General features: G+C 41.2%; 1 protein-coding gene across 2 annotated transcripts in view; it reads left to right on the top strand.

Moving 5' to 3' along the window:
* Nucleotides 1–12,483, top strand: part of FBXL17 (F-box and leucine rich repeat protein 17) — a 929,014-nt gene that overhangs the window by 276,340 nt on the left and 640,191 nt on the right. For both annotated transcript variants that reach the window (XM_073677587.1, XM_073677577.1), the window contains exons 5-6: nt 3,324–3,431; nt 8,831–8,961. In XM_073677587.1, coding sequence (XP_073533688.1) covers nt 3,324–3,431; nt 8,831–8,961 — 239 coding nt within the window. The remainder of the gene's footprint in view (nt 1–3,323; nt 3,432–8,830; nt 8,962–12,483) is intronic.

The following is a 12,483-nucleotide window of genomic DNA, read 5'->3' on the forward strand; positions in this document are numbered from 1 at the left end:
ATAAGAGTGACTAGGATAAGAGACCAAATAGTGGTTACGATCGAAAATACCCCTAAGAGAGAAAGGAAAACCTTAACCCAACTGCAGATATCTCCCCATAGTAAGTACCCAGGTGTTACATATAATCAGGCAATGTGGTCTGTGTCCGACTTGTTGGAGAGACACCTAGGCTATGGATCTAAAGTTAGACAAACAGTGCAGCAAGCAGATCAAACTTATCTAAAGTGATCTGCTTATAGTGATCAGAATAGCCACACATTACCTTGTGACATAGTGATGACCAGGTGTGGAGAGTCTGCAGAAGGGAATGAATAGCGCGCCTCGACGCGCGTTTCACCGAAGTGGCTTCGTCAGGAGGCGTGCCTAAAGGAAAATCAGAGGGTGTATATATATAGAATGATAGCAGCGTCTGTCCAATGGACGCGCAGCCCGTCAACGCGTCCCGCCCCCTCAAGCGCCCAAGTGAGTCCAGCGCCACCAGGCACAGCAGGAAGGGAGGAAGTATCATCCCCTCCGCTGTCTAGGCAACCCAGGACACGCCCACGACGCCCGAGCTACAGAGCGAAGGGTCAGAGCAGACGGAGGAAAATGTAGGAGTATGGATGAGGTAATTGCGGTCATGAACGGATCCCCTGTCAACGAGTGGGTGGCCAATACACAGATCGACAGGGAGGCGCTCAGATCCACAAAAAAGAAGATAAGATAAGGAGGAGATAAACCTCATATGATATGAGGAAATATGAGGAGATATGTAAAGATAAGAACTATAGAAATATGTGAAAGTGCAATTAGGGATAAGCTACGATAGTGGTGAGATGATATAACAAACCACTAGTAAGTATGTGCACTATATTTGTACATGCAGCCTTGTAAATGTCATGCATGTAAATAATGCATATTTTGAATTAGTGCTGCAATGTAGTAAAGAACATATTGTCCCACTCCTAAGAGATTAGATTGCATGAGTAATGACAAATCGACTAATCACATATTAACAAATGAAGTCCCAGCACATAGGACCCAGAAAACATATACACACAATATTCATTAATGTCCAACAGATTAATCAAAAGGGATAAAGCTGAAGAATAGAAATGATGAAATTTCGAGATTTATATAATAATCACGATACATTCGGGCAAGAAAGGGTCACAGCTTGCACATATGATGAGTATGTCTATTGTTCGATTACAGACTTCAGTAGTAGTGAAATTCATGGATCTTCAGAGGTGGCATGTTACGGCACACATCCATCACTCCCATAGGTCAGACGCTGCTAATGTAGAGAGCACAGAGAGGTATCTAGAATAAAGTAAAGACAACAGTTAAAATCTTATACAAGACACAAAGAGATAAGTAAAATGGACTATACAACCCGCCGGTTCTTTAGGCCAAGAAAGACTTAAAACTCGCATATTCATTGAGTCCGAAGGGAGCTATTGTGTTTAGGACCGTTATCCAACGGGTTTCTTTTTGTAGGAGTTTTTGTTTAGCATTGCCCCCTCTGATTCCCCAAATAGACATGATCAATACCGCATATGGTTGTACCCTTAGGGTTACCCTTATGTACTTCTAAATAGTGTCTAGGGATAGTTTTTAATACTTGTGGGTCGGAGCATGTGCTTGAATTTTTGATATCGCGGATGTGTTCTTGAATGCGGACTTTTAGCGGTCTCGTGGTCATTCCTATATAAATGAGTCCGCAAGGGCAGGTTAGATGGTACACCACAGCCTCAGTATCACATGATATGTGGTGTACTATTTTGTATGTTTTGTTGTCACTGGAACCGCGGAAGTCTGAGGTTCTGGGAACGTATTTGCAAATAGAGCATTTACTGCAGGGGAAGCTTCCCCATGGTGGACCTTTACTTCCGAAGATGAACTTGTTATTGGGTGGTATATAGTGACTCCTAGAGAGCAAATCCCCTAGTGTTTTGGATTTACGCCAGGTAATGGTTGGATATGCCGTAAGATTATGACGCAAGTCCTTATCTGTGAGGAGAATGGGCCAGTGTCTAGAGACAATAGATTTTATTTCTGACCAGTTAGTATTAAATGTAGAAATGAAGCGGGGAGTTGTATTAGATTGAATATTGCCATTGTTTTTATGTATGCGTTGTGGTTTACTTAAAAGGTTTTGTCTGTCGGACTGTAGAGCTCTAGTGAATCCTCTGTCAATATCTCTATGTCTGTACCCTCTCTCATAGAACCGTTTTGACAGTTCTTGAGCTTGATCTAAGAATTTAACCTCAGTGGAGCATATCCTGCGAGCCCTCAAAAACTGACCTATAGGTATAGAATTCTTAAGTTTTGGAGGGTGTGATGAGGTATAATGAAGTAGAGAGTTCGTCGAGGTTTCTTTGCGGAAGATGTAGGTCTCCAGACTTCCATCTGGATTTTTATGGATAAGAAGATCCAGGAAGTCGATCTGTTTTTGACTATACTTCCATGTCAGCCTAACTTTTAGGTCATTGTTATTAAGACAGGTCAGAAAGTTCTCTAACCGCGACGCGGAGCCCTGCCAAATGAAAGGCACATCATCGATAAAGCGCAACCAGAGGACGACCGCCTCATTGCCCGGAGTGTTAAGGACCGTGTCCCTTTCCCACAGCCCCAGGAAAAGATTAGCGTAAGAGGGTGCACAAGACGCCCCCATCGCTGTGCCCTGGAGCTGTAGGAAGGGGCGGTCCTTAAACACGAAGTAATTATGGGTTAGAACTAAGTATAAAGTCAATCCTCTTAGGTTCTAGATTAGTCATATTCAGAAAGAATTTTGCGGCTCGGATTCCCTGATCGTGCCTTATCGATGTGTAAAGTGGCTCCACGTCGCAGGTAACTAGCCACACATTCTCATCAAGCAAAATCCCATTAAGCCTTTTTAGGACATCTGTGGGGTCCTTCACAAAGGAAGGGAGGGTCTCCACACATTGTTGCAGGAAAAAGTCCACAAATTTGCATATAGGTTCACAAAGACCCCCCATGCCAGAAACAATGGGTCTGCCAGGTGGGCAGCAGGGGTCCTTGTGAACCTTAGGCAGAAGGTAAAAGGTGGGATTAATTGGAAATTCTGGCAGAAGAGCTTCTCCCATTTTAGCTGTAATTACATGATCCTCCATGCCATCATCAATGAGATCTTTGAGCTCTTTTTTAAAAGAATTCAAAGGGATATTTTCCAATCTTTTATATTTTTGGATGCAATGAAGCTATTTGGGCTTCTTTCTTTTTAGTAATCATTATTATTATTATATGTTGTATTTACATAAAATGATGAAAATATTGCCAAATGGACTCAAAAAGTTCTGTTTTGTTTTTTTTTCCACCAGGTATCTGATAAATCTGTTGAAGCATTTGCAGAACACTGTGCAGAACTGGAATATGTAGGTTTCATGGGCTGCTCTGTTACTTCTAGAGGAGTTATCCGCCTTACCAATGTGAGTAGACAAGACAATGAAATATTTTAGTTTTCTTTTCTGATTTCATCTCTGGTCCATTCTTAAGATGCTTTGTTTACACCTGCATTTACTCATACTTTTGCTGTTTTTTTTTTTTTCATTTTGGGGGACTGCACATGGACCCATAGTTTTAAAGATGTTGTCCGGGACTTTTTTAGGTTAATTGTACTACAAAAAAAACTAACAGGCTTGTCAGTGTGACGTCAATGGAAACCGCTGAATCGATGGCAGGAGCAGTCTGACCACTCTGTGCCTGTAAAGACTGGCTCCAGGCACAACAGGCAGGTTGTTAGCAAAAAAAAAAAAGTCCCGGATAACCACTTTAATTGATTCATATACACACAGTTTTTTATAAAATGAATCCATGTCTCCAGTCTTGAGACTTAGAGCATATCCTCTTATCATCTGATTTGTGCATCTGACTCGGCCAGTAAAATCAATAAGGATCTGAATAAAACATTTGAAGCACAGATGATAGACTTTGTACTTCAGAGTTCCATCCAGTTTCAGCAGTCTTTAACTGACACTTTGCTAAGAGTTAGTTGACAAAAAAAAATGTTCAGTCTACTTGCTGCAGTGAAAAAAAATTGTTGAGGGGAAAAAAGATGAAACTAGGATGACACCTGATGAAACAATTGTTATGTTTTTCTCTGATTGTATCATACACATTTCTGTGTCGGTGTGTTGTCCAATTTATTTTGCTTTTCTTTTGCTTCTGTGTCCCACAGATCTGTTAATTAGTGATACATTTGTTAAAAAATGGAACCTTCCATGGGCCTTTTTATTGGCTTGGGAAAAACACACCTCTTAAAGCGATATTCTCATAGTATTACATTTCTTTACTTAATTATACAGCATAAAAATAAGCTACTTTGCAAATGACTAGCTTTTTTCTATCTGCTTTCATTTTCATTGATATGAGAGTATTTACGTAGCGTATAGCTAGTTTCAAATAACATTGACCACTAGAGACTGGCTGAGTATATGCAGTAGCTACATTCAAGGAGCTGAAATAACCACCAACATCCCATTAATCTCTCTCCAGCCCATTGAATTCTTTCAAGCTGTTATATGCTCACCTCCCACTCACTCCCTTCCTGCTCCTGACTGAGCTGCTTGTATCCTTCCTGTCTAATTAAAATCCCCAGACCCGATCATAGGCATTTTCCAGAGCAGTAATCCTAATCACAGCTTTCACTTTCCAGATCCATGTGCTTATTCAAAAGCATTGTTATATCTCCATGAAAATATAGTGATAATAGTGGAAAATTCAAAGCAATGAATGCAGCAGAAAGAAACTGACCAGAACTGTCACTCAGATCGAGATATATATATGTATATGTGTGTATGTATATGTGTGTATATGTATATATATATATATATATATACATATATATGTATATATATATTTTTTAAGAGATTCAGAGGGAAGCCGCTGAAAGAGTTATGAATACCCAGCAAAACATGTTCTGAACCAAGTGTAAGCAGGTCGTTTACTCAAAAGTTTCTTGGTTGACACTGTTAAAAAAAAAAAAAAATCATTACATCTGTTTCTCTAATCTGCTTTAGTGAATGCACTGTACATTCTACTTTATAGATAATTTACTATTATCTAACAAACCTCACTTGTTTCGACAGTTCTCAATACAGATGTCAGTCAAGTGTAATTCCTATTTAGAGTTATCGTTTTTTCTTTCTTTTGCACTTTCTCAGCAATATGGAAGTAAAGGGCTACAATAATTAAAACTTCATCTTATTCTGTCCCCCCATTAAAATTAGTATACCAATAGGTGCATATCATGGTTAAAGAAGCACCCCCATCAAAATTGTTATCCTCCTAATATATTAGAATTATCATATGAAATAGCACTGTGTACTTAAAATTGCTCATTTTGCCTTCTACCCAGCTAATTGTTCTCTCTTCCATTAGGCCTATGACATCACGAAACTGACTCCCTGAATTCTTCTACACTCTATGAAGAAACAAGAAGTCTCTTTCCTGCATGAGTCATCAGTCACTTCAAAATTTACTGGTAGGGGTGAGGAAGGGGCAGCTTGGTCAAATGCAGGCAAAAAAGACTTCCTGTTTCTACATAGATCAGAGAAAAGAAAACAATGAGCTGGGTAGAAAGGCAAAATGAGCAATCGTAAGTACACAGTGCTATATAATATGATGATTGCAATATATTAAGAGGATAACAACTATGAAGGCAGTACTTCTTTAAACATGTTCTATTCCTGAAGCACAGGAAAATAAACACACACTGAAACAAATACATGTACTGAGATATTAAAATATTTAAACATCACATTTTATTTATAAATACTAAGTAAGTAAACCATGATTTAAAACCGAACAATCATAATTAGCAGTTAGCTACCTACAGGGAAAAGGTAGTAAAGTACCAGTGAGAAGATGATTGTTACATGAGAAAGAAGTATAGTCCCCCTAACCTATTAACCAGGTTGGCCAATGAAAAATACACTGCTCAAAAAACTAGAGAACATTTAAACAACAGAATATAACTCCAAGTACATCAAACGTCTGTGAAATCAAACTGTCCACTTAGGAAGCAACACTGATTGACAATCAATCTCATATGCTGTTGTGCAAATGGAATAGACAATAGATGGAAATTATTGGCAATTATCAAGGAGTGGTTCTGCAGGTGGGGACCACAGACCACATCTCAGTACCAATGCTTTCTGGCTCATGTTTTGGTCACTTTTGAATGTTGGTTGTGCTTTCACACTCGTGGTAGCATGAGACGGACTCTACAACCCACAGAAGTTGCTCAGGTAGTGCAGTTCATCCAGGATGGCACATCAATGCGAGCTGTGGCAAGAAGGTTTGCTGTGTCTGTCAGCGTAGTGTCCAGAGGCTGGAGGTGCTACCGGGGGACAGGCCAGTACACCAGGAGACGTGGAGGGGGCCGTAGGAGGGCAACAACCCAGCAGCAGGACCGCTACCTTCGCCTTAGTGCAAGGAGGAACAGGAGGAGGACTGCCAGAGCCCTGCAAAATGACCTCCAGCAGGCAACAAATGTGCATGTGTCTGCACAAATAGTTAGAATCTGACTCCATGAGGGTGGTATGAGGGCCCGACGTCCACAGATGGGGGTTGTGCTCACAGCCCAACACCGTGCTGGGCGCTTGGCATTTGCCACAGAACACCAGGATTGGCAAAGTCGCCACTGGCGCCCTGTGCTCTTCACAGATGAAAGCAGGTTCACACTGAGCACATGTGACAGACGTGACAGAGTCTGGAGACGCCGTTGAGAGCGATCTGCTGCCTGCAACATCCTTCAGCATGACCGGTTTGGCAGTGGGTCAGTAATGGTGTGGAGTGGCATTTCTGTGGCGGGCCGCACAGCCCTCCATTTGCTCGCCAGAGGTAGCCTGACTGCCATTAGGTACTGAGATGAGATCCTCAGACCCCTTGTGAGATCATATGCTGGTGCGGTTGGCCCTGGGTTCCTCCTAATGCAGGACAATGCCAGACCTCATGTGGCTGGAGTGTGTCAGCAGTTCCTGCAAGATGAAGGCATTGAAGCTATGGACTGGCCTGCTCGTTCCCCAGACCTGAATCCGATTTATAAATCTGGGACATCATGTCTCGCTCCATCCACCAATTTCACGTTGCACCACAGACTGTCCAGGAGTTGGCTGATGTTTTAGTCCAGGTCTGGGAGGAGATTCCACAGGAGACCATCCGCAACCTCATCAGGAGCATGCCCAGGCGTTGTAGGGAGGTCATACAGGCACGTGGAGGCCACACACAATACTGAGCCTCATTTTGACTTGCTTTAAGGACATTACATCAAAGTTGGATCAGCCTGTAGTGTGTTTTTCCACTTTAATTTAGGGGGTGACTCCAAATCCAGGCCTTCATTGGTTAATAAATTTGATTTCCATTGATGTTTTTTGTGTGATTTTTTTTTTTTTTTTGTCAGCACATTCAACTTTGTACAGAGCAAAGTATTCAATGAGAATATTTCATTCATTCAGATCTAGGATGTGTTATTTGAGTGTTCTCTTTATTTTTGAGCAGTGTAGTTCTCACCTATCCTTAGAATAGAAGATAATTTATTGATAGTTGGGGTCTGACCCCTGAGACCTACACCGATTAGTAGATTGGGGGAATTTCTATCCCCAATGGGGAACTTTTATCTGCATTATTGAGTGGAGTGTCAGGTCGTATGTCTGCAGCGCTCATTTGCCCCATAGAGACGGAGTGGAGCCTCCATTCTAGTCGAAAGAGGATAAAAATGTCCTCTTATGTAGATCGCTACGCGTCAGTGGTCGGCCTTCCACTGATCAGTAAATTATATTTCATCCTTTTGGATAGGTGATGACGTGTTTTTACTGGAAAGCAACTTTAATCCGAGAATGGAAGAAAAGTATTCACAAACAAGTGTCATTATTAAGGCAGGCATTTATATTAATGCTGACACTGGTCTTTGAATATGTTTCTCCCTTTCTTGGATTAATATATTAACGGGAACCCTGCCATCTTTACTGGTACTTTACTATATTTTTCCTATGGTATAATAACTTTTTGAGAGAGATCCTAAAGGAGATTGATTACGTTTGTTTGAAAGAAAAAGTGAAGCACTTTGCCCTATTAACACATCAGATTAATATTTGTTTTTGTTTTTCAAAAGCCTCCGACAAATGACAGCTGATGATTGCTGTGGTTAACTGTTCAACCTTTTACAGGGTCACTGTTAGCGGTAGACTGGAATCTGTTCTAATAAGGCTTCCACGGACAGGATTAATTCTAGCCATTCTGTCTAGCAGATCCCAGGGGTTGACTTGGCCTTCGCCCTTTGTTACATGTACAGTGAAGTGGATTTACACAGGGGCCCCTAAGTTGGGGCCACTGAGCACGCTCCTGAGAGAAGGTAGTCCGTAAGCAGTGTAAAAACGGAGAGGTCATAAACAGGAACAAAATTCTAAAGCAGAAAAATATTCAAAATGTGGGCCGGCAACAAGAATAAAAATAGGCTAAGTAAGGGCTGAAAACACAGGACTTAACCTAAGCAAGATTACCTGTAACTGTCAGTGAGTAGCTGGGTTTCAGGAGCTTAAATAGCTTGCAGCCCTGCCAAGGCGAAACAGGGAGCAAGCACTAGCAGAAGTTAATTCCTGAGCCTTCAGTCTGTACAGTAATAAAAATCAGAGAATCAGAGAACGCAGGACTATCGTTGTCACCCCTTATTGCACAAAACATAAGTGCCGACTCAGATGTCACACCTATCTTCTGCAACAGTTTTGAAAAAATCTTTTCCATTGTTATGTGCAGTGGTTTTCTTTTGAAATACTAATGTATTAAACATTATGTTTCTTTAGTAGATCTGTTTTGTTTTCATTTTCAGCTTAAAAATCTTTCTAGCCTTGACTTAAGGCACATCGATGAGCTGGATAATGAGACGGTCATGGAGATTGTAAAGAAGTGCCAGAACCTCACATCCCTGAATCTCTGCCTGAATAGGAATATTGATGACAGGTAGCCATTCCTTGTGTAGAACTACTTCATTGTACAATTGTATACAAATTTTGACACAATGTTATTACCACTAAAAAGGGTGAAATTAATGAAAAAAGGCCATTTTTGCAGCGGTTATCTCAGGTGCTAGCTGGTAATCACTGTCCGTAACATCTACTTTAAGAAAGCCTCTATATTAATGAAGTATCTGATGATCAAATTGAGATCTTATAAGGAACCTGTCACATCCAGAAACAGTGTTTGCCTGCAAATATAGGGTTAATCTGCAGGTAAATAGCTGTAAAATCATGCCTGGACATGATTGGGACCACCACTGATAACTACATACTGCTGAGACTTTCATTACTATTAGGCTAAGTTCACAAGAGCATATTAAAAAATCTTCAATTTTTTCTTGATGAAAATTGGATTCTTTTTGGATTATTTTTCATCTGGATGTCAACCACATGCAAACCGTATGTCATCCTTTTTTTTAAACCTAAGCAGTACATCACTCATGGTCTTTCAGCGCAGTCTTCATAAATGTAAACTTTTCTGTACACAACCTATGTCAGAAAGTCAAAAAGCTTGTTCAGTGTTTAAAATAAAAACGGGATGTAAAAGTTGTTATAAAATAGCAAACAAAGTAATATTCATCTTGGATGTCACAGGACCACTGAAGCCTGTGATTGACTGCAGCGGTCTGGTGACTAGATAAGTGTGTCTTTCGATGTTTCTTTGATGACATGCTAATATAGTCACCTGATCGGGGCCACAGAGCACGGAATTGTGGGCTGCATGTTATCCCTGGACTGCTGGTTGTGTACCCCTCATGTTAAAGGGAATTTGTTAGCAGGTATTTGTTATGAAATCTGAGGGCATCATGAGGTAGGGGTTAAAATGGGGATAACATTTCAGGCTGTGTGCTGCTGTTTACTTATACACTGAAGGTTTTATCACCTGGTGATTATCATGTGCATGCTATTTTGACTCCACCCCCTCAAGTGATAAGCAGCTCACTGTCTACAGACATTGTAAATACAGAGCCTGGTGTGGGCATGGTTAGCTTTCTCAGCTCTGCTGCATTGCTATATGTAAAAACTCTCATTGTGTCAGAACCGCTGCACCCAGTGAACTAAGGGATATCGTTAGATTCAGGGTCTCCTCGCCTACGTCAGGCTGCTCTCAGATGAGGTAGCAGAAACCTGCTGACCGATTCCCTTTAAGTAATATAGGGAATATGTGCATTTTGTGACATTTTTGCTTTGTATATCTTTTTCTATCCTACATGAACCTCACAAGTTTGTGTAACACATTTTCTAAATTGTCTTCATTTTATAGTATGTTTACTAGGCCATTTCTCTGCAGGGACTGACAATGTTTTAAATTAAATATGTCAGCTGGAGCAATGCATCTTCTAGTTTTACTTCCATTGCATGAGATTGTGCAGGCTGTTTCGTCTTTCCTAGGATAATCCCTGGTGTGTTTTATTTTCTTAAACACAGCAGCTATTTCTGCAATGTTTAAACATTTGCTTCTTTTCATGTTTTTGACTCTCTTGTGTATTTATTTCATTGTGTTACATTTAGTCTTTTTGTTATTTGCTCATTTCTGCGTTCTGTCAGTTTTTGTCAGACAGCTTTACGCTCCATATATAAACACATTTGGAAAAATACATAACTTTCCCCTTAACGCTATTCTCTACCTTGAAGGCACATCCTGCCGTGTTACTGTGTTGTTTCTGACTTGCTTAAGGGATGGCTTCCCTGTGTAACAGCATGGCTGCTGTAAATTTAGTGCTTTATTGCTAAAATGAAAGTAGATTTTTCTTGTTTTACTGCTGATGTTCAAAGCATACAGTTGTTCCCATTCTGTAAACTATACTTTATACATCTTCAATGTGTGACATAGCTGGGACTGCCAAGATGATCCAATGTGGGCATTGAGACGTTCCTTGATATCTTTTTCTAGTAATGAAGAGTGGGTGAAAATGACGGCTGAAATATAAATCTTCATTATAGGTTTTCCCAAAATCAAATAATCCCTTACCCATGGGATAGGGAATAACTTGCTTATCACTAGCTGTCTGACCGCAGTGATCCTAAAGGGCACCACGTCCCTCCACCCCGACACGCGTTTCACTTACTTTTTCTTCTGTAAAGATTGAATGTATATTTAAAAAATATTTATTACCGTATATACTGGAGTATAAGCCCACCCGAATATAAGCCGAGGCACCCAATTTTACCACAAAAAACTGGGAAAACTTACTGACTCAAGTATAAGCATAGGGTGGGAAATGCAGCAGCTACTGGTAAATTTCTCCATCCTGGTAAGTATTGCCCTCTCATCCCCAATCCTGGTATGCATAGCCCCATTATCCCCAATCCTGGTATGCATGTAACCCCTCATCCCCTATCCTGGTATGTATGACACCCCTCATTTCCAATCCTGATACGTATGGCCCCTCCTTCCCAATCCTGGTATGGATGGCACCCTCCTCCTCCCCAATCCTGTTTTTTATGGCACCTCTCATCCTCAATTCTGGCATGTATTGCACCCCTCATAACCAATCCTGGTATGTAATGGCACCCCTCATCCCCAATCCTGGTATGTGATGGCACCCCTCATCCCTAATCCTGGTATGCATGGCCTCCTCATCCCCAATCCTGGTATTCATGGCCTCCTCATCCCCAGTCCTGGTATGCATGGCCCCCTCAGACCCATTCCTGGTATGCATGGGTCCCTCAGACCCAATCCTGGTATTCATAACCCTCCTATCCTGGTTTGCATGACCCCCCATTACTGCACACATTAAAAAAAGAATAAACACTCATACTCACCTTCCTCCCCTCTGCTCCAGCCCTGCTTCTGTTCTGCCAGCAGCCGCTTGCCTCCGCATCTGAGCTGCGCATGACGTCACTGCCATGTGCCCTCAGGTGCTGAAGTGAGCTGCGGGGATATTCACTCCTCTCCACGGCGGGAACATGGCCGTGGAGAAGAGTGAATATCCCTGTTCTCTAATGGCGTGCGCACAGTGTCAGCATCGCCGCAGCTCCCGCTGAGGCTCAACTATCTTGTGTGCCCGCTACTAAAGAGAATGCATATACTCGAGTATAACCCGAGGGGGGCTTTTTCAGAATAAAAAGTGGACTGAAAGTCAGCTTATACTTGAGTATATACGGTACTTTAAGATTTTTGAATTCACGTCTTCTTTTTGGGTACTTGGTCACACTTCCCGTAGTGTGGTGATACATTTAGCGTTTGAAGTGCTGTCTGGAATAGCTATGCTATACTATTAGGGACATTTTATGCATGTACTGATATTTTTTATATGCATTTGCTTTTTCTTTAACAGAAAGAAAAACCATGTTTAAAAGTGCCTTCAGTGTCACGTCATTTTTTTTTTAACAAGTCTTGGAATAGTTTGGTTGGACTTAGTGGAAATTTCTAATGACTAATAATGGAGAGGGTCTTCATTTGTTGGTGTAGTCTGCAAAAATAATTTAGGGTGGTTGGGAAAGTGTAAATTTTGTCTAAGCC

Source organism: Phyllobates terribilis, unplaced genomic scaffold (genome assembly GCF_046119375.1).
Source record: "Phyllobates terribilis strain yellow unplaced genomic scaffold, ASM4611937v1 Scaffold_1__5_contigs__length_1240528914, whole genome shotgun sequence".
Taxonomy (NCBI): domain Eukaryota; kingdom Metazoa; phylum Chordata; class Amphibia; order Anura; family Dendrobatidae; genus Phyllobates; species Phyllobates terribilis.